Source organism: Pholcus phalangioides, unplaced genomic scaffold (genome assembly GCF_987345545.1).
Source record: "Pholcus phalangioides strain wild (caught in Gottingen) unplaced genomic scaffold, Ppha-v1.0 ptg000004l_1, whole genome shotgun sequence".
NCBI lineage: Eukaryota > Metazoa > Arthropoda > Arachnida > Araneae > Pholcidae > Pholcus > Pholcus phalangioides.
Genome location: NW_028301597.1, coordinates 46,531,934 through 46,558,146, shown reverse-complemented (window position 1 = coordinate 46,558,146; position 26,213 = coordinate 46,531,934). Strand labels below are relative to the sequence as shown.

Genomic DNA, 26,213 nt, shown 5'->3' with positions numbered 1-26,213 from the left:
TTTGTCATCCTCATATCAAAATATGGAAAACAGATGGCAGCCCCAGCAAGAACACAGAAAAAACTCTGACAACGTAAAATCGTTAACACGGCACACATAAACAAACACATCATGTTCCGGCATGTACCGATTCATTAGAAATTCCGCAAAAGAATGTGTACGAGGTGCATGTACGGTAGAGTAATAATAGTAAGATATTACATTTTTTTATTGGCGTTTTTCTTCTGTATACATGACAAAGCAGCCAAAATGAGAGCATCATCTTCCGAGCTCGGCATATTTCAAGTACGGTCAAGTAGTAATAGTCTAAACTCGTGTAATTCGCTCATTCATAGTTCAAACATCATTCAGCACACATCGTACGAAAGGCCTTCATGAAACCAAACAAATAATACTGCAATAAATGCAAAATATTGAAAAGTCTCGCAGAAGCAAACAGGCCTACAACGCGATACCGAAATATGAAAATTCAAGCATTTACCATCTTTACTTCAAAATAATGGAAGACAGGTGGTTGCACCAGCAAAAAAGGAGATGGAACAAACACGCAACTCTGACAACACAAATACGTTGGGGTCACACACATACACCAAGAACGCACATTACTTCATGTACCGATTCGTTAGAAATTCGACGGAGGAATGTGTAAGATGTGTATATGATAGTGTAAATACAAAATGGCAGGCATGCAATGAACGCTCGAAGTTCTGATTTTTTCGATATAAAAACTGACAAATACTTAATTTTCCGTGGACTGACTTCATTCAATTCTAATCCAATCCAGCTCCTTCTGGAACATATATAAGGTGATCCAAAAGCGAGTTCAGTAACATTTGAAGGTTCAATAATTCCCTGAATAATATGCATAGAGGGATAAAAATTGACGCACACTCATGCTGGCAACGACATGGCGGGCGAAGGGTGGGTAATAGAGTCCCTAAAGTAATTAAAAAAATGGTCCTCAGATGACGTATTCAACTGATAACAAAAGCGAGAAGTATCATAAAATGCATCTGTTAGCAAAGATTGATCAATATATAAATTAAAGATTTAAAAAAAAAAACCTGTCCAGCGCCATCTGTTGGCTTTTCATGTAATCATTTTTTAAGGAAATCCTAAATCCTAAATATGACATAGTGGCCTGTGGGTTCCGACTGAAATTGGCAATCAGTGCATACCCCTGAGTCATTTCTTAGCCATCCTGGACTAGTAGTGCTATTTTCGCCATGGTTGTATATGTTTTATTTTTAAACTACTTAGAGTTTAATATTACCCATATTGGGTTATTAATCTAGGGGGAAAAGAAAGCTTAAGTAGGCTGGAGGAGAAATAGAAAGCAGAAAGTGTCACTCAACAGGGCAGTGGCAGAATGTCACTTCATCAGCCTGTTAGGACGTCATTAAGTTATAATTAATGCTATTCTTTTAACATTAATCATTCATCATAATGCATATATTACCTACTCTCATTTTTATGTTCAGCGTCAACTATAGATCATATTAATAAATGCGATTATATGTTATTAAATGCAGTTAATTATGATTATTTGATTAAATATATATTATCTACAAAATTTGATATTTTACAGTTGGTCTAATTATTTACACTATATATAGTTGCTTATATACATTCTTCACAATCCCGGTACCTCCGGTCTTTTCATAACCAGAAAGTTTTTGGGTCTGGAAAAAGCTGATATCTGATCTTTTGGGTAAGTGGATATTTCCCTAAGATGTTGGTATTCTGACTCTTCAAGAGTTTGGAAGAGATTATTAGCCAGCTTTTGAGCAAAGGCATGTATGGTGGGCATTCCTATATCGTTTCTTATACTTCTATTCCTTATGAACCAATTGGCTCCCAGCATAGCTCTAATTGTTTTGTTTTGATATTGTTCTAATTTAACCATGTGTTGATTGCTCGAGTAGAGCCACACTGGTGCAGCATATAAAAGTATGGATCTGATAGCCATTTTGTATACATTTAATTTGTTCTTGATTGTCAATGTTGATCTGCTTGCAAGTATGCGTTTTAAAGTGTGTTTTGCTACGTCTGCTCTTCGTATTACATAATTTCGTTGTTGCACAAATGTCAATCGTTTGTCAATTATTATTCCCAGGTATTTAGTACTTATAACAGGTTCAATGAATTTCCCCCCAACCACTATTCCGGCATCTGGGGGTAGATCTAGTTTTCCTGTGATCCACATAAATACTGTCTTGTCTGCATTAAGTTTAACTCTGCTGTCTTCGAATTTTCAAAACGAGTTCTAAAAATATTTCATTTAATTGGAAATAAAATACTAAAAATTTCGTGTCAATCGGTTAGTTTGTTCTGTCATAATTAAAGAAAAATACTGGATTGCAATGTAAACGTATACTAGAAAAAACACTTTGAACTCGATTTTCTCAGATTGCAGTTTTTGAGATCATCCGTAAGATTTAAAGAAAACTACTGCCCCAAAAATTCTGAATTTCCACAGGAAAGTTTAGTCAATATGTGTTAGTAGAATAAACTTCAGAACTTTGATATCTGACCATTCATTATAATTTTTAAATTTTGAAATAAATTTCAAAAATCTAAATTCAACTTTTTTTTTTTAATATTTCCCATTAATCGATTGCTAAATTCGAGGTCTATTCTACTAACACATATCGACTAGACTTTCCTGTGAAAATTCAGAATTTTTGGGGCAGTAGTTTTCTTTAAATCTTACGGATGAGTTAAAAAATTGCAATCTGAGAAAATCGCGTTCAAAGTGTTTTCTCTAGTATACGTTTACACCAAATCCAGTATTCCTTTCTCTTATGAAAGAACAAACTATCCGATTGACACGAAACTTTTAGTATTTGCAATTAAATGAAATATTTTTTGAAGTAATTTTTGAAAATTCGACTTTTTCAAATCGAAAGAGTAGCGAGACCCCCTCAAGTCTCCTTAAGGTTTCAATAAAAACCCCCCATGACGTTTCCAGCATGCGAGTCAATTGCCATTCCACCACGTACATTATTTTGTGAATTATTGAATTTCTAAATGCTAACTTACTTTTGGATCACCCTTTACTTTGATTATAAGACGAAATCTTTGATTCTCATTTTCCCAGACCCATATATCTCCGAATTTATCTTTGGTCCGTAAGACTTACGGATGTGATTTCTTTTGCGATGTCTTTGCTCCATGAATGATTCTTCTGATTGGATGTGCGTGTCTTCTATAAATAACAAACCTTAAGAGGAATAGTGTATGTAGTGAAAAGAAAAATAACTAAGCTTTTCCTGATTAAAAGATTTAAGAAAGATTTGGATCTTATCTCTAAAAATAGCAAAAAAAAATGTAGAAGAAAGTATCCATTGGCGTCAACAAGGAGGTCGGTGAAATTGTTTCCCATCTTTATTTAGTAGTTTTCGGTATTTTTAGATATCAGTCGAAGACGGCGGTGACGACATCTTTACGCGATTTCAAAACAGTTGGTTCGAGATTAAGAGAAAATCGCAAATAGTTTTAGAAACTTTTACGCAGTAACTTTTTTTCAGTTAATTTTCAGTTTGAAGTTTAACTATCTAATAATATGCATATAATTTTACTCCAGATACATTCTAAGAATAAGATTTGGCACTGCCTTATACATTTCTAAATAATCCAATTAGTAGTAACAACGTTGTCATTACACTACATGGATAGAAAAAGCGCCAATCATGAAAGAAGGCCGAACTTGGCTTCCAAGGAGATTTAATATATATATATCGGTTCCTTTCCAAAATCTGCAACCCTCTGCTGGGAGATATATTTACTTTGCAATTCTTTCCATGCACAAAACCTAGAAATAGATAAGTTTTCTTTCTGCACTGTATCTAGGGATTAAGTTGAAGTCTCTCTATATTTACCCCCAAAGATCTTCTATACGTCTTTTAATCACGAACTTTGCCATATATCAATAACATGCATACCATACCAGAGGTTGATTTTACTTCAATATCATTGAAGTTAGGTAAAGAAAAAACGAAATTTAAATTTTTTGATTTAAATCAATGATTTTTAAAAAAAAAAACAGTGATTTAAATCATGATTTTAATCAAGCTGATTTAAATCGGCGTTGTTTATATACAGTCTCAAAATAACGATAATCCTTCTTCACTAGTATTTTTTGCTTGATCCACCGTATCATTATATCAAAGTTTCACTGTACACTAATAAAATTTATAGTAATTTTAATTTTAGAAAAAACTTGCCAAAATGTAAGTAAATAAATGTGAGAGTGTCGCCTCTTTTTTCTCACATATCCACATTTTAACATGCCCTTTTCCTTGATTTGTAGTTCCACAGGACGAGTTGTATCCTATCCTCTGTTCCGCCGAGACAGAATTGTAGTGAATGAACTTCTGATAAGTATATCCCTTACCTTACCATTTCAGCATTTTTCTTCTGCCGTTGCGAACTGTTTTCGTCAGTCATCCAATTAGGGGCATACATGCCATCTGTTTCAAGTTCTGGATACCTTAGTAAGTGTTTTTTCTCATCCTGGCACATATTATGTAACACCACACACGCATTTGTGATCTTGGAGGCGATGGTAGGTTTATGCTTTAGGATTTTGTGTTTACTCAAGCACCGGAACCTTTCCTTCAGCACACCATTACACCACTCTATAACAGATCTTGCTGAAGAGTGGATGAAGTTGTAATTTATCTCAGCAGCAGTCTTCGGTTTGGGTACAGGCGTCATTAGCTAATGTTCCAATGGGTATCCACTGTCACCTGTGAAAATATGAATAGTATATTAGATTCTTGGAAATGGAAAAAAAAGTAAAGGTTCACTATTTTGACAATGAATACGATGAATATTCTAGATTTGGGCCTTTCGCTGAATACAGTCAAACTCCGGTTTAACAAAGTGAAAATTTTTTGGCATTTTTCATGTCAAATTAAAAGAAATTGTAATATCGAAGTTTAAGTAAACATAAATACAAACTTTTTGCGAAATTTGTTAAATCGAGGAATGTGCTAAATTGGAATTTGTTACATAAGCATTCGACTATACATATGAGCTTTGAGAAATCCCTTAAACAATGACTATACACTTTTTAATAGCGCCTAAAAGCTTCTATGTAATGTATTAACTGTAGTTGCCGTGTGTAAGTAATACTATTTTTTTAACTTAAGGAATTTGGAATAATTTTACATTTATAACTGCAATGAACTTTAACAAAAGCCAATAATTGGTTACTGAGTATTTGATTGATCAATAACCTAATAATTCAATATGGAAATTTTGTTATGTAACATCAATTTTGATCATTTACATTAATCTTTAATTTAACTTTCAATCTACAAGCAGAAACGCAAATTTCATTCATTAATTATTCTGGATTTTAAGAAAAGCTGCGTTACACTTCCACAAAATTATCTGAATATTCATCCAAGTCACTATTTGTCCCACCTCTAAATTGACTTTTGTGATGCAAGATGTAAATACCCAAACACCTACTTAGAATCCAAGCGGACGGGTCTGCACCTGAATAATCTTTCTCCAGGCAAGTTCGGACACTGCTGCTCCGCCAAATGAAGGAATCGTGTGTTCGTTCTGGGTACCTACTGTTCATATTCATTATGCGCAAATCTGCATCACATATCTGGCGAAATATGTAAAAAAAACCCAAATTGTGGATTTGTCAAATTAAAAGTACTGAAAGATAAAACAATTCACTCACCAACTGCGAGTTAATCGAAAGGTACAGCTTTCTGTTAACGTTATATGGCTCAGAGTAAGTTTTATTTAATTTCGAAGGCGCCTCGATAGTGATATGGGTGCCGTCTACTGCACCAATAACTCCTGGGAAGTTGTAACCGAGCCATAAATTTCATCTGCAGATTGTTATACTCCGATGGCTCTGGAAACGTCACATACTTGTCTAACACAAGCTCGTTGATTGCATTGGTGACACTGAATGCTGGGTCATTGCTAAGCACAGATGCTGGCCGGTGGTTTTTTGGCATGCAACTGTTGCGTAAAATCGCAACGCACATAGTACCTGGAAGTGAAGGAAATAACAAAAAGTCAAACCAAACATGATAATCATACAATGCATATGTCTATTACATAGCTGATGTATCTAAACACATAAGCCAAAATCCCCACCACACCATTTTATAGTAAGAGTAATTTAATTTTAGTTCTCATTTGTTCTCTCTCTGTCAACGGCGAGGCTTTCACTAAGAATATTTTTCCATAGCTTCTAATTTGTTTATGTGCCTACACAGGCCCGTAACTAGGGTATGAGCACTTATTTTTCGTAATACGTATTTTTAATAAGAGCACAATAACCCTTTCATGCCCCCCAAGAAAGTCTGCCCCGAGAAGTCATGCTATGGCCCTGTACACAGGCCTAAGCAGAATTTTTACGGGAGTGTTCAATTTTTTTTTTCTTCTGAATGGGGGGGGGGAGGGGGAGTTGTTTTAAATAATATTATAATCTCGGTTGGTGGAAACCCCCCCCCCCTTTTGCGTTCGCAAATAGCCCTGTGTCTAAACACTTTTATTCATTCAAAATGGCTGAAAGCAGCATGTTACACCCTAGTTAAAAAAAATAATATTCTTAAATTCTCGCCAACCTTCCTCTCAACTGTCAGTGCAGACAACTTCGGACTTGGGCTTCAACAACGGCCGCATTTCGTCGCACAACAGCTTAGCTGTATCTTTCTTTCCTCAACCTAAAAAGGCTCACGAAATCATTCTCGGACATAACAAACGGATCTGTTAGACAGTGATATCGTGGAATTACACACGTCGAATCCCTTGAACCAAAGATATCCTCAATCAAAAACAGCATGGACGCCACCATTACAGAGAAAAAAGTTGTCGTGTTAGGAGCTAACGAGAGGGACTTTGTCGTATGTATGGGGGAAAAAAATTCCTTATTTAGGGAAAGTCGAGCGCGGTGTACAGAATTTTCCCTTTCTCGTTAAATAACAACTAACAGCGCGCGTAAGGACAAAACTAGTTCTAAGAACAACGGAAAAAATTGTTCACTCAAAGATTTTTTCCCACGTGTGTATGTGTGTGTGTGCAACTTCCGAGTTTTCACGCGGTTGTATATAATACCCAAAAAGTAAAAAAAAAATTTCTTTTGATCAAGAGTTGCCAAAAACGTATGTGCTGATTTGATGTCTCATTTAAATGAATAAAGTATCACTAAAAATTGTGAGATGAGCTTTTTTACCCCTTGTTTTCAATTCAAAAGTATCCGAAGATTTGCATGTGGCATCACGGCTTTTGATTGCAATATGGTGCAACACAATTAACTTGATTAACACAATAAGCTTGTTGAATGAAATAAAATCGATCACAGTTACAAATTGTCGCGATGAAATTCAACAAATACAGTTAAAAAATTTTACTGCATCTTATTTATGTTATGAGTGTGTGCGTACGGAATAATATTCAAAACCATATTTAGAAGAACAAAGAGAAAAGAGATAGCTTTCATTTTTTTAAAAAAATTGAGAGCTAAAAGAGAAGGACGTGATTTTCTACAAACAAAATTAAGTAACGGTTTATTTTAATAACTGTACAACCCTTTGCAACATGAATGACATGTCTGAAATTGTTGACTTCGTCCATTTATATTCCGCAAGAATGACTAATATCTGTTATTATTTTCTAGTTATCTCATTTTGAAAACTTTCAGTCGTGCTTGGGACACTGCAGTTGTAAATACGCACACACACGGCATTTTCCGACATGCACCGATTCGCTGGAAATTCCGCAGAGAAATGAGTACTAGTTTCGTGTACGGTAGAGGAGTAGTAGTAGTGAGCTATGGTGTTGGTATTTGTTGTTGACGTTTTTTCTCTGTATAAAAGGACAAAGGCAGCCAAAGTGTGCGCATCACCACCCGAGCTCGACATATTTAAGTACCAACTGAAAGAAATACTGTGCATGCTTGTGCATAAAAAAATTTAACATGAATGCTCGAGTAGCCGTCTTTACTTGTCAGTTGCAGAGCTTCGTATCCAATGCTCTGTCAACAAAGTATTATTGAACTTTTAAATTCAAAATTTACTTAATTATTGAATTTTAAGTGCAAATGCAAATTTAAAGATGGAAGATAAAGATTTGAGTTCAAAAATTCATATCTTAAGGACCATAAGACCTGTTGCGTGGATTAGTAATCAAACCCATCCCGCAAATCAACCCGATAGAATAATGTCCTTCAGTGGAATTCGATAGAAATGCTCTCTGAAATGGAAATCAAAATTACATTTTTAAAATTTTAGGAACAGTATTTTAAGGAGAAATAAATCGATAATAAAACATAATTACTTCTTTCAACACGTTTTTTTCCAAGTTTCGTTTCCGTTTCTTTTATACAGAATCGCAGTTTAGAAGAAATAGAAATCGGTAAAACTCAGCTATTTCTGTAGGTCACCATTTGCATTCGAATGCTTTGAGACTTGTTTTTCACAACACTTTGATCAAAAGAAATGAAATGTATGAAGAAAAAAAAATTACCAGGCAGAGATTTCCATTTCATCCTGTCAGCAGATTATGTGAACACCCCATTTTTCCCAACTTTCTCGCCCTTTTCTTCGTGATCGGATATACTATACATGTTATGAGTCTGATTCAAAGAAATAACGGAATCGAATTTTCAAAGTTTCCTACCGAATCGAAATTTTACCTCTATATACAACACAGTTGAATCCTTTTTTACGACAGAAAGTAAATTTTTTTGCGTGATCTTATCCAACTGAATATATATTTCTTTCCTATATTCTTTGCATGAATTAGTATTTTTTTATTACATGGGAATGGATCACATAAAAGAAACTAAGCTGGAATTTTCGGTATGAAAATATCAGTTTATTTCTTTTGAGGACCTGTGAGAATATGAAAATTCATCGAAATAGTTGGTTTTAGAAAATAATTGAGAAATATTTTGTTGCATTTAGACGTGCTAATTTAGCAACTAAGTACCAAACATTTTCATAAGACACGAAAAAAAGTCGAGAATTTCTATTTTTAATAATATATATATTTGATATAGTCTATATCTATATATATAGAATATATCTTGATGAATTTTATTCGTCCGAAAAGACACTGAAAAAAAACGAGAATTTCCATTAAAAATATCTCAGTGAATTTTCAAGACATGAAAAAAGAACAAGAATATTTCAATTTATAATTTCTCGGTAAACATTTGAGACACGAATTAAAAACTCAAGAATTTAATATCTCGCCATTTTTTTAAGACGCGAAGAAATCAATAAATTCTATTTATAATAAAAAAAAGTTTTAAGACACCAAAAAAAAAAAATCATGGATTTCCATCTATGATATCGTGGTGAATTTTAAAGACAAGGAAAAAGGTCATGGATTTCCAATCATAATATCTCGGCGAGTTTTTAAGACACAAAAACGCATGAAAAAAAAATCAAAAATTTCCATCCATAATACTTCGGCGAATTTGGAAGAAACGAAAAAATTTCAAGACACTCAATTTATAATATTTCGGTGAAACTTTAAGACACGGAAAAACATTAAGAATTTCCATTTATAATATAATCTCGGCGGCGAATTTTAAAGACATGAAATATAATCAAGAATTACCATTTTTAATATCTCAGCGAATTTTTAAGACACGGAAAAATCACGTATTTTCATTTATATAACATCTCGGTAAATTTTAAAGATGAAAAATATCAAGAACTTTTGAGAGCCGGAATAAATCATCAAGTATTTAGTACCTCGACGCACTTTTAGGACACGAAAAGGCACTGACAAAAACCGAGAATTTTCATCTCTAATACATCGGCAAATTTTTAGACACGAAAAAAAGATATCGGGAATTTCCATATATAATGTCTATTTCACCCACACTGTCCATATCGCGATATTGAAATTTACTGCCACTAATGCAATAGGCTGGAAATGAAGGCACTGTCTACTGGTGCTTGCTGCCTCAAATTCGTTAGGGAAAACATCTTATCTATATCCTCCCTCGGGTTCGAATCCGAGACCGTGACAGCAACCTTCACGGTGGAAGACGATCATCTTACCACCACGCCACTCCACTCTTGCGCTGTATATATATATAATGTCTGGACGAATTTTTAAGACATGGAAAAAAACCAAGAATTTTAATCTACGATATCTCGGCAAATGTTCAAGTAAAACAATCAAAAACGTCCATCTCTAATATCTCGTCGAATTTTTAAGACATCAAAAAGAAATCATGAATTCCCATCTCTCGTGAAATTTGAATCGAATGTCACGATTTTCGGATAAAATATCTATTTCTTTCAATACCATAATGAAATATTAAATTGCAATGAAGGATTTCTTAATTAGGGGCCGTACATAACTTGCATTTTGTATGCATCAAATTTAAAAAAATAAAAAAAACCTGCATTTTGTTACTTAAAATGGTTATGCCATCATCAAGTGATTAGTTTATTCAGTGATTCATCAAAAAGACATTGTTCACTCATTATAAGGTCATGTTCTCATAATTTTTCACGAAATATTTTATCCCCCTTAACGTCTTCAATCTTAAATCCTTGGTGAGTAGACAATTTTTTTTTACTTTACTTCTTTCCTTTCTTAAAATCATTATTAACAGAATTCTTTTGTTCGTAAGGCAAGCAATTACCGGAGCAAAAGATGATTAATTACTGCGTTAATTAATTCCGTAATGACGTCATGAGAATATAAAATTCTTCATTAGTAGATCATGTAAAGCAATTGGTTTTTTTTAATTAATACTATTATATATTATATTAGGTTCTCCCGTCCAACAATAAAACAAAATTAATTTCGTTTTTATTAATTTCACCAGGCTTACGTATTGCTTTCTTTCTTCCCTCCAAGCATTGCTTGTCGAGCTTTACATGAAAAACTAATCATTATCACAAAAAATATTAATTATTATTCTGTTTGAATACACCATATACATAAGAAATGCACGAAAAACCTTTTCAGATATACGGTATTTCTGCCGGTCGCGAGCCAGAAACTTCTACGCATCATAAGACCCATATTTTACGGGACATTCCCGTACCTTCGGCCAGTCGTAGGTTTTATATAAAAAAAAATGTCCCGTTTTTTTCCCCGTATTTTCAATGAGGCTTGAATTTTTATTTTTATTGAAATCAAGAATTAAGATTTTTTTTTTATGGCAGAGTCATAATTATCATGTAACAATCAAAATCATAATCAGTTACAATCACATAAAGAAGTTCATGGTGTATAATTATATTTGTCAAGTATTTTGTTTTGATGAACTACTGTAAATGTAATCCGAAAAAAAATTGCTTGCAATCTCCCTCTACTTCCCGTCACTAGCGATTTTCTGTAGTTTAGCTTCAGTTGGCAACTTTACAAACTTGATCATTAGTTTTGGATATAATTGGCTACTTTACGAGTCTTTGATCCCACTTTTTGGCTATAACTGGCAACACCTTTACTTACCTTTGACAATTTGCTCTGGCCATAATTTCCAAATTCACTCTGGTGGGGCTGTAGAAAAAAAAATTTACCCGTGCCAGACGTATTTTTAGTGAGCCCGATTACGTTTTTTTTTGTAGACAAAGCAATTTGGCACCTCTGTCGCACGGCCCAAGAGCCTCCCTTGATCACTTGCCTATGACGATATTTTTGGCGATAATTGACGATGTCTCGTATATGGATTCCCATCTCCCGTATTTTTTATGAATCAAATATGGTCAGCTAAGTTATTTACCGTGGTATGATTGATAGAACAAAATGATGAACCTCTCCTCTTATTGTACAAAGTACAGATGATTGGATACCAAGCGAAGATAATTGGAAAGAAAAGTCACATTCCTCTGTGGGGAATCGTTACGAGCTGCTACTGGGTTAGGAGGCTGTCCATTGCGCAGTGTCGTTCAGCCCAAAGGAACACAATGTTCTTAGAAAAAGAAAATACCTATCCTCTGTAGTTTAACGGTAGAACACGCGCCCGGAAAGTGCGAGGTAAGTGGTTCGATTTCCCACAGAGGAATGCGATTTTCTTTCCAATTGTCTTCGCTTCGTATCCCGTCACATGTACTTTGTATGATTGATACTTTGGAAATTTTTTTTACCGAAACAACCTAATTCGCGGCCCGATGGATACCATTGGCGAACTACGTTTGGCCCATGGGCCAGAATTTCCGTACCTCTGATATACATAAACGAAGGAAAGCTGCAAGGGAAATTCCGGATATTTTATATACCATTGATACATTATTGATAATAGACGGGGGATGCGAATGATAGAGTTCGCACAAGATATTGGCAATAGCGTCGTAACTGATGGACGTGCTCACGGTCTCGAGAAAAATGGGATATAAATAAATAATTGATCCAGACTGTATAATGCATCAAATAAAAATAGTGAGGCAAATTTTACAAAATTCCTTGATAGGTGGCGCCACCACTATAAAAAATACTGGCTTTCAATATGTTTCCTCCCTGGTTTTCACATTGCTTTCCAGGTCTACCGAGAACAATCCATAACCCAATCGCATTTTTAAACCAACATTTTTCGACCTATTCTAGGTATCAATTAATGCAGAATTACAGTGTTTGGCTGTGGATGAAATGATTTGACGAATAGAAAATATAAATGTTAATTCACCAAGAGGGGTATAATGAACGTCCCTCGAATGGTTTTTTGAACTGCTGCGCCACCTATCGGCAAAGTTTTTTATTACTTTTTATGTGATAAAAAATCACTGTATCATCTACAATGTCTCTTGTTTTAATTTCGTGTTATTTTGGAGAGGAAAACACCCATTAATTCCTGAGCAACATTAATTTCTTCAAGTACGCTTTGCTGCATGGTAACTAATACTGCAGAGAAACAACATTTACAAGAAAATTGAAGTTGGCTGTCTATAAGCATAAAACCGTTTTAGATCCATTTTGCACCGTTTGCTGCATGTTGCTTACGAAAACAATTTTTCAGTCGGGCAGAATTTTGAAATTAGTTACAAATGTTTTTGAATATATATGGTGCTGCATTCTGAAAAACCAAAATATACGACATTTTCAAAAATACTCTATACAGGGTGAACTGCGAATAATCTACCAAACGAAAATGGGTGATAGACGAGCCCAAAAGTGGAACATAAAACACCCTACCAATCCTGTCCCATTTCTAACCGTTTTCGAGTTTTGGTGGATAATCGATTATGGAAGAAGAATGCGTCAAGTCTTACGAAAAAAACCTTAAATGTCTATGTTTATGAAACACCTACACGCTAATTAAGCACATAAGAAAGAGCAGAAAAATCCTGTAAGGTGACATCATTTTCATAAGAATATCTAGATTTAATAGCGAGCTACAAGCAAGTGCAAAATAGAATTTTGGCCAAAATCTACTAAAATTTCTGCTTTGAAAGTAGATCCAGAGGTGGCAAACTCATGGGCCGCACGTTGTCCCTTAAGTAACTAGTGGAGGCCCGCGACGTCCTAACACGATACAAAAAAATGGGATTGGCCTTATAGTTTTTTCCATTTGCATCGTAATGATAAAAGAGAGAAAATATTTACTTAAAAAGTATTGCAAATTTTCAAAAATGAGTTTTTCAATATATCTTTTCTCATTCTGACATGAATGTCGCTATCCACTTGTTAATACAAGATGTACAGAAGACTGGATGTTGTGAAGATATTTATTATTTGAGATGTTAATTTTTTTTTTTTAAGGAAGGAAAAAACTCATCTCTGCCTCTACCGGGAGTCGAACCCGGGTCCCTCGATTGCCGGACGAGTGCTCTGAGTTTTGCTCTACATCTTGTTTTCTCATTCTATTCGTCATCTGCGATAAAAATTTCGAAAGACTCTGACTACTACTTTTTTTTAATCGCCATTTTTCACCAGGCTCTATCATTTTTCCCACCACTGTATATCCAGAAACGATACATTTGCACACGTGTACACGGGCGAGCGAAAATCGCGCTGAATTTCAATATCAATAACATTTGTGTACCTATTCAAGAAAATTTTTGAGTATGATTTCGTAAAGAGACGAAAATTCGACGATCCAATTCCGAAATCCCTTTCATGGCAGCAAATATCGGACGGATACATCTGCTTAATGCCAAATTCAATAACGTCTTGATTACTGTTTGCTTTTCCGGATGAATATAGAAAGTCATTCATAAATGTAAATTGTATCCGAGAGTTGATAAATTTTCCCTTTAGGGGAAAAATCTGAAGTGAATGAAATCTAGTTTCTCAATGCATCGGTTCGAAGAGAGAGAGGGAGAGAGTTCACCTTCGCAGAGAAAATATCTCTTTAACACTTTTCCATTCAGAGTTTAATTTATTTTGATTAATTTAACCGTATTTAAGATTTAAAACTTCACTGAAACAAAAATCATCAATTTAAAGTAATTTTGTTTCTTTTCGAAAATAATTTTCTTTTAATATAAGAATTTATTAAAGAGCTTGTTGAGTTCGTAAAGTTTATTGAGTTCTTGAGAATTTATAGTTATGTTTTCTACTAGTTCGTGATAGCGCCGTTTATAAATTGGTATAGATTTTGAAACAATTGTGTAGGGTTTTAAATAAAATAAATTGGAGCATTGATTTTATAAACATTGGTTTCACAATGCATTTGAAGCAAAGGTTTCAAATGGATTGAAAGAAACGATTTGGAATCAATTCACGGCATTGATTCTAGAACTCATTCCAACCACTGATTTTGAATTCGATTCAAAGCGTTGATCATTCAAATGAATCAAAAGCGTTGATCATTCAAATGAATCAAAAGCGTTGATCATTCAAATGAATCAAAAGCGTTGATCATTCAAATGAATCAAAAGCGTTTGTTATGAAACAGATTCAAAGCATTTTATTTTGAAACAGATTCAAAGCATTTTATTTTGAAACAGATTCAAAGCATTTTATTTTGAAACAGATTCAAAGCATTTTATTTTGAAACAGATTCAAAGCATTTTATTTTGAAATCGATTCAAAAGCATTTATTATGAAATCGATTCAAAGCGTTGATTATTCAAGGGAATCAGAAGCATTTATTATGAAATCAGTTCAAAGAATTTGTATGCATTATTTTTTTTTTTTTTTTTTTGCTGGCTTCAACAGAAATAAGGTGACAACTTTCTATTGGAACTTATAGGACACTAGTATCGTATAAAACTTTAAATTTTATATTTATGACACACTATATTCTTACTCTTGAAACACGTACAGAGTGAATCTTGATCACATTTTCTGAGCATTTTTTTTTAACTGGAACCATAACTCTAAGATGAATGATTGATGAGATAAAGGTCGAAAATGTACCAGCAGAATTCCGGAATTCACCAGCTCGTTAGAAATCCCACAGAAGAACGTTTATGAGGAGATGCTCAAGATGATGACTCAGGTTTACTAGATAATGACTCGGGGATGTTCGATGCTTGCGCCGAAATCATATAATCATACTCGTAGCATATTAATCGGCATCTTTTTAACCAAATGATCTCATTCAAGTTGTTCAGTATGAATGAGCTGAGCAGCTGATTTTCAAATGGGAACATTCCCCACTTTTCAACGGTTTCTGAATCTTTGGGATGAGCTGTGTCGAGTTATGCAACAGGGTTTATCCAAACGGGAATATTCTTGATTGAAATCACAATTTTAAGTTGGTCAAAATTGAACATATCTCTTACGGCAAGTGCGATAAATCCGGTTATTATGCATAATCACCGAGCATTTTTGTAAGTTTGATTAATTTCCCTAAATTTATCACTTTAACCGGTGATTATGCATAGAACCTAAGCGCCGTTAGAGAATTAGATAAATTTTTCTAATCAATCTAATTGATCACTTTTACCGGTGATTATGCATAGTACCCAAGCGTCGTTGGTAAATTTAATAAGTACTGAAAGAGTATCACTTTTACCGGTGATTTTGCATTATATTCAAGTGTCGCGTCGTTGGTAAACATGATAAATTGTACTACATGATATAATATACATGATAATTCATACATGTATTCTATCATTATATCATTATAAACAAAATTTCAAATTAATTTTATTGTTCATTGATGAATAATTACACAAATTGATAACACTTGGAATGCCTTGGTGAAGTAAATTATTCCTACGTATTATTAGTTTCTACGCACTTTTTGCCCACCCTGTATAGTAGGTGTATTGAAATTGCTTTACGTGACGGGAGGAAAAAGCTATAAAAATAATAATGTAGACATGTAGTCCTTCTATCAAATTTTGAAGGAAAAAAATTATCACATCGTTACTGGGGTTGATGGGTTGCCATTGCTAACGTGGACACAACGAAAAATTGTGTGAACTTGGTGATGACCCGAATGTCTTTTGTTATCTGATTTTGGCCTAAGATCTCCAATCTTCTAGTTGGCCAACGTCCGAAATCAGGTAATTGGCCTGGTCAATTTACAAGGAAATTGGCTAATTCGCGAACTGCCAATGGCAGTAATATATGAATTTATGTATAAAGTACTGGCCTGTACGAAACGGTCACAGAATATCAAGAAGAGCTGTTTTTGGTATTAAAATTGTGTTTTTGATCGTATAGTGGAGATTGGGGGTAGGAAGTGAGAATTCATAGAACTGCGGCCTACCCTTAGGCCACATTAGGCTGGATAGTCCGGATTCAACTGTATATTTAAATATTCTTATACCACTCCTTTATGATACCTGATAGGATATTTTCTACTTCCGTAAAGCAGCAATAAAAAATGTTTTTTACTTCTTTTCTATAAATTTCACAAAAAAAGCGAAATGCTTCCTTTTGAAAATAAGCTCCTCAATTCAAATTTCTTCAGTCTAAATATAAGTTGATGTCATATAGTCCCGTACAACAACAATTTTTAAATATCATCTTGAATTTTTGATTTAACGTTTTTTCTTCATTCAATAAAACATATATTTCGCACAAAAGCCTTCGAAAAAATTGATACTTCCAAAATTTACTGTATCCCACAAATATCTGATACAGATTAAAATAATTAATTGACATAATTCCCGAAAGTTATCCCTCTCAATAATTATGAAATTAGTTTTAACGTTTCGTTTACTTTTTATTTAAAAAAAAATTTCAATTTCTGGAGAATGAGGGATTGTTCTTTTTTCCCGGAAATCACATAATGATTTTAATCTCTTATTAATGAGCATAATCTTATTTCATGCTTATTAAAGAGTATTAAAGATCGTAATTACATTTAATTAACTTGAATGACAAATTCGTGAGCATGACCTGAATGAATAACTTGTCCATGTAATTTTTTTTTTTTTTTTTTTTTTTGCTACATTAGTTTCGAATAGAGTTGAGATTAGTTTTGAATAGAGTCTCTGACTGATTTTTATTTATTATTATTAATTAAAGCTCGGATAATATGAAATTGCACGTTTTAGCACTTTTTACGGAAATTGCGTACAAACATGTTAAAATCACCGAAACTGTTTTAGAATAAGTGCATATTTTTAGCATTTTCTTTTACTAATCGCATTGTACTAATATTTCCTAAATGTTTTTTATTTTGTATTCGTCAAATTTAATCACATTTCTTTAACTTTTTTTTCAATGAAATATTTCACAATTGAGTATTGTTCTCACTTTAGGAAATATTTTTAAGCATTTTTAAATGCATATTTTTGCATTTTCTGAATGCATATTTTTGCATTTTCTGAATGCATATTTTTGCATTTTCTGAATGCATATTTTTGCATTTTCTGAATGCATGTTTTTGCATTTTCTGAATACATGTTTTCGTCATTTTTTGTGCATATTTGTCAGTTTGGATGCATATATCTCTTCTCTCTTAGGACATACTTTTGATGTTTTCAAATTCACATTTTTTTTTTCATTTTTGTGCATATTTTTAGTTTTTATAGATATTTTTCGTATTTAGGACATATTTCCGCATTTTCAAACACGGTTGTTTTCATTTTTTGCTCATATTTTTCCCTCTTTAGGGAAGTATTTGCATTTTTATAAATGCACATTTTTTCATTTTACAAAATTTTTCAATATTCTCATGTGTCATATTGTAGATCTGTTGAAGCATATTTTCTATTTTATGCATATTTTCTGTATTTTCTATTTTATGCATATTTTCTGTATTTTCTATTTTATGCATATTTTCTGTATTTTCTATTTTATGCATATTTTCTGTATTTTCTATTTTATGCATATTTTCTGTATTTTCTATTTTATGCATATTTTCTGTATTTTCTATTTTATGCATATTTTCTGTATTTTCTATTTTATGCATATTTTCTGTATTTTCTATTTTATGCATATTTTCTGTATTTTCTATTTTATGCATATTTTCTGTATTTTCTATTTTATGCATATTTTCTGTATTTTCTATTTTATGCATATTTTCTGTATTTTCTATTTTATGCATATTTTCTGTATTTTCTATTTTATGCATATTTTCTGTATTTTCTATTTTATGCATATTTTCTGTATTTTCTATTTTATGCATATTTTCTGTATTTTCTATTTTATGCATATTTTCTGTATTTTCTATTTTATGCATATTTTCTGTATTTTCTATTTTATGCATATTTTCTGTATTTTCTATTTTATGCATATTTTCTGTATTTTCTATTTTATGCATATTTTCTGTATTTTCTATTTTATGCATATTTTCTGTATTTTCTATTTTATGCATATTTTCTGTATTTTCTATTTTATGCATATTTTCTGTATTTTCTATTTTATGCATATTTTCTGTATTTTCTATTTTATGCATATTTTCTGTATTTTCTATTTTATGCATATTTTCTGTATTTTCTATTTTATGCATATTTTCTGTATTTTCTATTTTATGCATATTTTCTGTATTTTCTATTTTATGCATATTTTCTGTATTTTCTATTTTATGCATATTTTCTGTATTTTCTATTTTATGCATATTTTCTGTATTTTCTATTTTATGCATATTTTCTGTATTTTCTATTTTATGCATATTTTCTGTATTTTCTATTTTATGCATATTTTCTGTATTTTCTATTTTATGCATATTTTCTGTATTTTCTATTTTATGCATATTTTCTGTATTTTCTATTTCATGCATATGTATTATATTAGTATATTTTAAAGGCTTATTTTTCCCTTATGCATATTTCCGATATTTTAAAGGCATATTTCGACATTTCTAAATGCATATTTTAAAACCAAAATTATTTGCTGAATTATTTATTTTGTTTATTTATTATTTTGAGCAGCTCTACAGTTTTCCATTGTAGACTTTGGAAACCTATTTTTCTGACAAATTTGAGTCGTGTTTTCAGTGTCTCTTCACAGTTGGCCCAACAGAACCCTGGGCTCAGGACCCCAAGTCGGACAGGACCCCTCTCCTCTCCTAAGTTCATGAAAGCTACCGTTAATTCTGAAGTCATTTCCTCTATTAATTTTGCTATTATTTCTTTCACCGTTTATAAATTTTCATTGTTTCTGAAATAATTTCAGCGGGCACAGTATGAACCCAAATTTTCTAACATCGAAGCTGAAGAATATATAGAACCTGAAGAACACTATCCTTCTGACGTTTCGGATGACGAAAATGGTGAATTTAAACCGACTATACATCGTCAAAAAAAACCCCATTGGCAGATGAGAGTTAAACTGAGAGCAACAGTGCGTTAAACTCTGATCGATTTGGAGTATTCGATCGTGCAACTGCTTCCATAGCTTCAAGTGTACTGCAAGACATCGGAATGATAACCCATACAGATTTTTCTAATGTGGCTGACAAATGTAAAATCAGAAGAGTCGTGTCAGGACTGATTTGAAGTTTACATCCATACCTAATGAAGAAATTTCTGTCCGCAGAAATCATTGACGGCAGAAATGATGATGCTTTATTTGTCGAAAAAGAGGAACAAAAGAGAAGACCATTATTCTCTGATTCAGGAACCTGGATCAACTTACATTATACAAGTTTCTCCTTCCTCGAGTACTTTAACCTACATATCTCGAAGCATTACTTCTGATCTGTCTGAACTTGAAATATCGCTTGAAAAGCTACAAGTGACTGGGTGTAACGATACCGTAACACCGGCTGGAAGAATGGCGTTGTCCGTCAGCTAGAACTGCACGTGGTAAGACCACTACAGTGGAGCGTGTGTCTACTGCACATCAACGAATTCCTTTTCCGTCATATTTTTCATCATATAGATGGGTCTCGCCACAGAGAGCAACAGACCTACAAACAATACAAATGTAATTCAATCGTAACACATCACTCACTTCACTTCTGAAATATTGATGGCGACACTGAAAAAATCAAACACAACACTACATACGCTCTCAGACTGTTAGGTATACACACACAGTTGCACTTCCAGTACAACTCACTAGGTAGTAAATTGCCCATAGATGGTGATAGACCTGAGTTGTACTCGGTTTGAAAGAAAGAAAGAAAGCATATAGATGGTGAAACCACGGGGGGGAGGGGGGGCAAGATCCTTTTCTGGGCCCATTGGATAGAAGCTTATTGAGTGTGAAAAGCTACCTGTGGTGGAGTACGAATCTGTAGATTGTTTGATTCCAGAAGTAGACAGAAATATTCCGAGCAAAGACCAGCAGTATTTGTTAGACATATCCAACGCAATAAAGTCGGGACATTGTCCAGTGGATTTTTCAATCCGTATTCCTGGTCCTCTGTCCCGTTCCAGATGGCTAACTGCGGCAAACAGAGTGCTTAGGTTGTATATAAGTTTGCCCAATCCTTCTGAGAACTTGGAACAAATAGTGTTACTTTCATCTTGAAATCATACATGCCTGTGTGGTTCAACATAAAAAAGAACAGTTATTTTACTGACCCCTAAACATGTTTTTCTAACAATTCAAACATCGGGTATTTACCTGACAAGCTACTTGAAGTTGTTAATACAGTAATTGAACGCGATGCGTTCTTTGCACACCCTGAAAATATACTGTGTTGGCTCTGATCGTTAATGACAGACAGCACATTCGAGAGCTTGGATATAGGAGAATTTTGAAAGCAAGACAAAATCCGCCTCTAAAGAAAAACTATCAGATACTTCGTGCCATCTAGGATAAATTTTGAAGCTGACATTATTTACTTAATTATTTACTTCCAGTTGTATCCTCCCCCAATGTTACGAGACGTATGTGATGTGATGATATTATATCACTTATCAATTCCGACACTATATAGAGACACTTCTGACACTTCATCAGAGACGTCAAAAAGTATCCCTGTCACACTCAGGCAGTCGAGAGATGGATGTGTCAAACTTGTTACCGAGGCATCAACTAAAGTATGTGGACATGAAGCTAGAGATGGCTACATCAGATTTACGCTCTTATCAAGATCAGTTATGTCTGATTCCTCACAAAAGTCAGAATATAAATGTGTGCACTTAGAAATGAATCAGTAGAAGTGATTAGTTGATCAGTAAATCACTGAATCCTATTTGGTAACTGGTTTTAAAATTTAATGTAAATTACACACACACACACACCCTACTTTGGATGGATGATTGGATAGGGTGTGGGTGGAACTCGACGTGCAGCCACCTCCATGCATTCAGCATTCGTCGTGGTGAGTTTTGGGTTGTTTTGTTCTGACAAAACGGGCGAAGAGCTGCACAGTGAAAAACTTCAATTCCCATTTTTTTGAACACATTGCACGACCGGTGAACATTGAAATATTAACGATGTTTTATTTTATACATTTTACAAATTTTCTCCCTCCGTGGAACTCCCCTATGGCGAATCACATTCGCCGGGTCGGGGCCAGTAACTCATATTTTATGTTATTAAACCATAAATTAAGCATAAAAACTATAGCCTGTCGGTCGCGGATTTTTAAGTAATATTAAAAAATTTAAGAAAAATGTTCAAGTTTGTCAATATCTACAAACTTCAAGTACGATGCGCGAACGGAAGTTATCAACCGATTTTAAAAAATACTTACGTCGTTTTTTCTTATTATTAAAGGAGGCAACTTTTCCGCACTATAGCGATTTGAAAATAAAAAAATTCATTTTTTTCGACTCACCCTAATGTACACCGATTCTTCAGAAATTCCTCAGGTGTTCACGATATGCATGTGCCATTTAAATATTTACAAGAGACTGATTTAGAAATCTCATAGTGATTATTTCACATCCAAAAAATATATATATATATCGAAATCTTTCTTAACTATTTCTAATTAAGGTCTTATGTCCTCCTTAACTATTATAATGATTGCCCGTGGAAGATGTTGAATGTGCTCTCTCTCAACATTTCCTTAGTACGTATTTAGATGCGCATTAAGATAATTTGGTTCTTGAGAAATTACTCTATTCCCCACTTTGAACAAACCAAACGCCCACGCACTCATTACGACGGACGACGGCACTGTCACGTGGCGCTAAAACAGTTACTTCGTGTTGCTCGGGATCAAGAGACTGGCGATTATTTCCGTGTAACTCGACCCTTCAGTATCTAACCAACGACGGCAAAATTGAAATGGGGGTTGCGGGGATGGGGGCGAACAAATTGGCTGACGACCGTACAATCAATTTCAACGCCCACGAAATCCGACATAATATCTCTACTCCGTTTCGTATAATAGCCTAAATTATCATTGGAAGAGCAATTTGTCAGTTCCGAGTTGAATGGTCTTCGTTAGTCCTCCTTTTAAGGGATTATCACTGAATTATTCAAACAATTTTTGTATTTATACATTTTTAGCTGAAGTTCCCTAATTTTGCTCCATGTGTATCTGGGATGTAATGCTGAGCTTCATCATATCATGTTACTAATTAATACTCGGGGAATGCATGTCTGGGAATGTAAGTATTCCTAGTTTCATATGTAAATTTTAGTATCCTTCTCAAACGTTTATAATGAGACAATGTTATCTACCGAAATTATATTTTGAAACATTAAAGCAAATTGTCATGTTTCTAATTTCTACACACTAATTTCTACACACACTTCTACTAATTTCATGCAGGATGATAATATTATTTACAATTGAAAGGTTTGAAAGAATAACGATCTAATAGCGTTTCTTCAAACTTTACAGAGAAGATGCGGTTAAAGTTATCACTGAAAAGGGAATTTTTTTTTTTCGCCTGAGAGTAACACAGACAGTTTTTCCGTTTGGGAAGGTAACTGAGACACAATGACACACACGGCATGGACCAGAGGTTGGGTGTTCAACCCTTTTCTAGTCGCGGTCTCTGCCAAAAGCACCCTTAAGACATGCTTGACTTACAAATGCATGAAATTAGGATGATTTCAATCCTTGAGTACAATTTGTGCAGGCGTTTTAACTGGAACGTTGATCAAGTGCTCGCGAGCATCAAATCGCACACGAGCATCGAGCACTCTGGTTGCTTCAAGGAGCACCATGGTGCTCGCGAGCAACGGGTTGAAGATGCCTGTCATAGACCGTTATTCCAATTATAGAACTCACGATTGCAGCTGTTTAATTACACCGAAAATAATAATTTGATATAAAAGGGAAAGTTTGTAAGCGCGACACTACGCCAGTTGGCGCACAGGAGGGTATCACTTGGCGATAGGCCAGTGAATTGGCGACCGTTGAGCGAGAACTTGCTAAAAGAAGAAAAACAAAGCGTATTAAAGCAGCACCTCCTAGAGATAGAAGGCGTCTGCACTGTTTGCCATAAACGCCATTCATTCAGGCTACCTAGCAAGTTTTCCACATTGTTGGTCAGTGGATTTTCTTAGCGGTGAATTGTTTTCGGTGAATTTTCCGTGAACTAAACCGGTGAAAATGGTAAAGCTATTTATATAATAAAATAATAATTAATATACGGAATCACTCCAAAATACTAGTTATAGCCTCCAAAATCGAATTCCAGCTATTTAATGAGTGCTGTTTTAATGTCTGGAATCCTTTTCTTTTAGTGATCTTAGACAACTTAGAATGTTCATGTATTTCCTGAATATTTTAAGATCGACATGATATTCAAACGCTGTTAATTGCACACCCCTAGAGATTCCTGTATAGCATTCAACAGCAATAGCGTTAAATCTCTCGGGAATGAATTTGAAAAAAGAACTGTCTTTTTCTCCGAAACTACAGGAGACACCTTAGGAAAACAGCTGCCGCGTCGAAGGGAACCAATTTTGCCGTTCTGTGCGTAAGTCAGTTGTGCGACTGAATTGCTTCCTTGAGAATTAATTAATTAGTTTACCCACCGAAACAATCTCATCAATCTTTCGCATCGGTGACACGTGGACAGACGGAGAGGCCATTCTCCCTCATCGATTTTTCGCAACTGTTTTGCTCATTTTTCGACACAAACGAGAATTTCTAACTGTTGTCACATTGCAGATTAGAGGTTCTTAACCCATGGGTCGTGACCCGAACTTGGTCGCCGGGGATTCCGAGATGGGTCGTTCAAATCTACTTACAACTATGGATTCTCGAGCCGTTTCAAGAACCAAAACTTGATTCACAGGGGCTCTCGATATGTGTCGTTCCTCGCTCTTCAAGAATCGAATATGGTGACTCTTATCATAAGGCGCATGCTCCCCTCATAAAAATTACTCTCTAATGTACTTTTAACAAAGAAGAGACGCAGAAAAGTCAAATTTTTTAGATTCCTCTTCAATATTTTGGGGCTTCTACACTATATGCGCATGAGATGTGTGATGATTTTATTTGACCTTTGTCACTCTGCCAGAGACTGCTTTACCGCACACCAACTCCGGTCATATATCGCCATACCAACCAGAGGAGTTGGGTGGGAAATGAAGACTCCATCCATCCATCGGTGGTCGCCCCAGGTTCGGCAGGTAAAGAACTTGCTTCTAACGTTCTAACCCCGGATTCGAACCCATGGACCGTGACGGTAACCTTCATAGCGGAAGACGAGCATCTTACCACGGCGCCACTCGGGCACAATAGCAGGGACTAGGGTAACCCAGTCTCTGTCATTCGAATTGCTATGGCAGGATCGACCAGGTTTCTTTCAGAGCCTAGGTCGAGACCGCCCCTGAGCAGCCGCAGTGGCCGCGTCATGTTCGGTTCATCTCCCTCTCCGACTTCCACCGTAGAAACTCCTCCGCAATTGATCTGTGTTATAAATCCAACGGCGGTTCCAAAGAACCCTGCGATAGGGAACCACCGCAACCCGTAACTGGGCTTATGGTCACCAAAGCTGACTGCTATGGGTTCAGGATGCCAAAGCATCGGGCGAACCGAGAATCGGCCCTGCTTAGTCAGACGAGCCGGCAAGATGCCATACGATTGCGGAGGGAATCAATAATCTTAGACGAACAACGAACCATCACTAAAACACTCTCAGAGACTGAGGCCGGCATTGCGCAATAAACGTTTTAGAAAAGTTCTTTTATAAAACTTGAAGAATGCAATCAGAATGAGCGTATCGAATGTAACAATAAGATTATTGGGGGTTTTTTTTCTAATTTTGTAAAAGATCTTTTATCAGAATTCTATAGTATAATCCCGGCCTAAGAGACCACAAGACGAGCTCACAGTTTAAAGTCACTTCTGAGTGACTGAAAGAAAAAACTTTTCAATTAGACGGGAAACTTTTACGAGTCCATACGGCTATGGAAGTGAGCTGTGATTTGATGGACTCAGAAACTAATCAGTGTAAGTCAGAGGCCTTCCCACGGGCCACATTTAGCCCTCGAAGCTTTTTGTCGTGGCCCGTCGGTCATTTTCAGGAAATGGTTTAAAAAAATTGAAAAAACGTTTCTTTGGAATGAAAGAAATAATTTCGGAATTAATGAATGAAATGCAGTCAGCCCTGCTTAATCAGATAACCGATACCTCCGCTGAAACGGATGAAATACTCTGGAACCGAAACTTCCCGCTTTATTGAATAAGTTCAGCAACTTTCCCCGCTTAATCGAATATTACGATTCACAAGTTAACTTTTAATACACATCAAAATCTTTATGTTACAATACTTTTCTTCCATAAAACATTCAGAATTAATGGCAAATGTGTTGCCAGAATAAGACTTGGAAAAAATCCCAGACTTTTGAGCCTTTGAGAGTAAGTACTAGCTCATTGATAATTTTGGTCGCACCACGGTCATTTTCTGCACACGAGGGCTAATTAGACCGGGACCTACAATTTATTGCCGATACCGAACGGCAGGCAAGTATTTTTTTATATACTCGTCGAGGGGTTAGTGCGCTAACCCCTTCGATGAGGGACTCCTTGCGGTAGCAATTTTTTC

The 26,213-nt window shown here is 34.7% G+C and overlaps 1 protein-coding gene across 1 annotated transcript; it reads right to left on the bottom strand.

Annotated features, from left to right (window-relative positions):
• Window positions 1-770: 770 nt before the first annotated feature.
• On the bottom strand, window positions 771-11,489 carry LOC149087717 (uncharacterized). Its single transcript, XM_089231963.1, has 5 exons — window positions 11,467-11,489; window positions 6,606-6,645; window positions 5,939-6,025; window positions 4,397-4,722; window positions 771-852 (listed from the first exon to the last, which is right to left on the bottom strand). Exons 1-5 carry the CDS (start codon window positions 11,487-11,489, stop codon window positions 771-773), a joined length of 558 nt encoding a protein of 185 aa, XP_089088089.1.
• Between the last annotated feature and the right edge of the window lie 14,724 nt (window positions 11,490-26,213).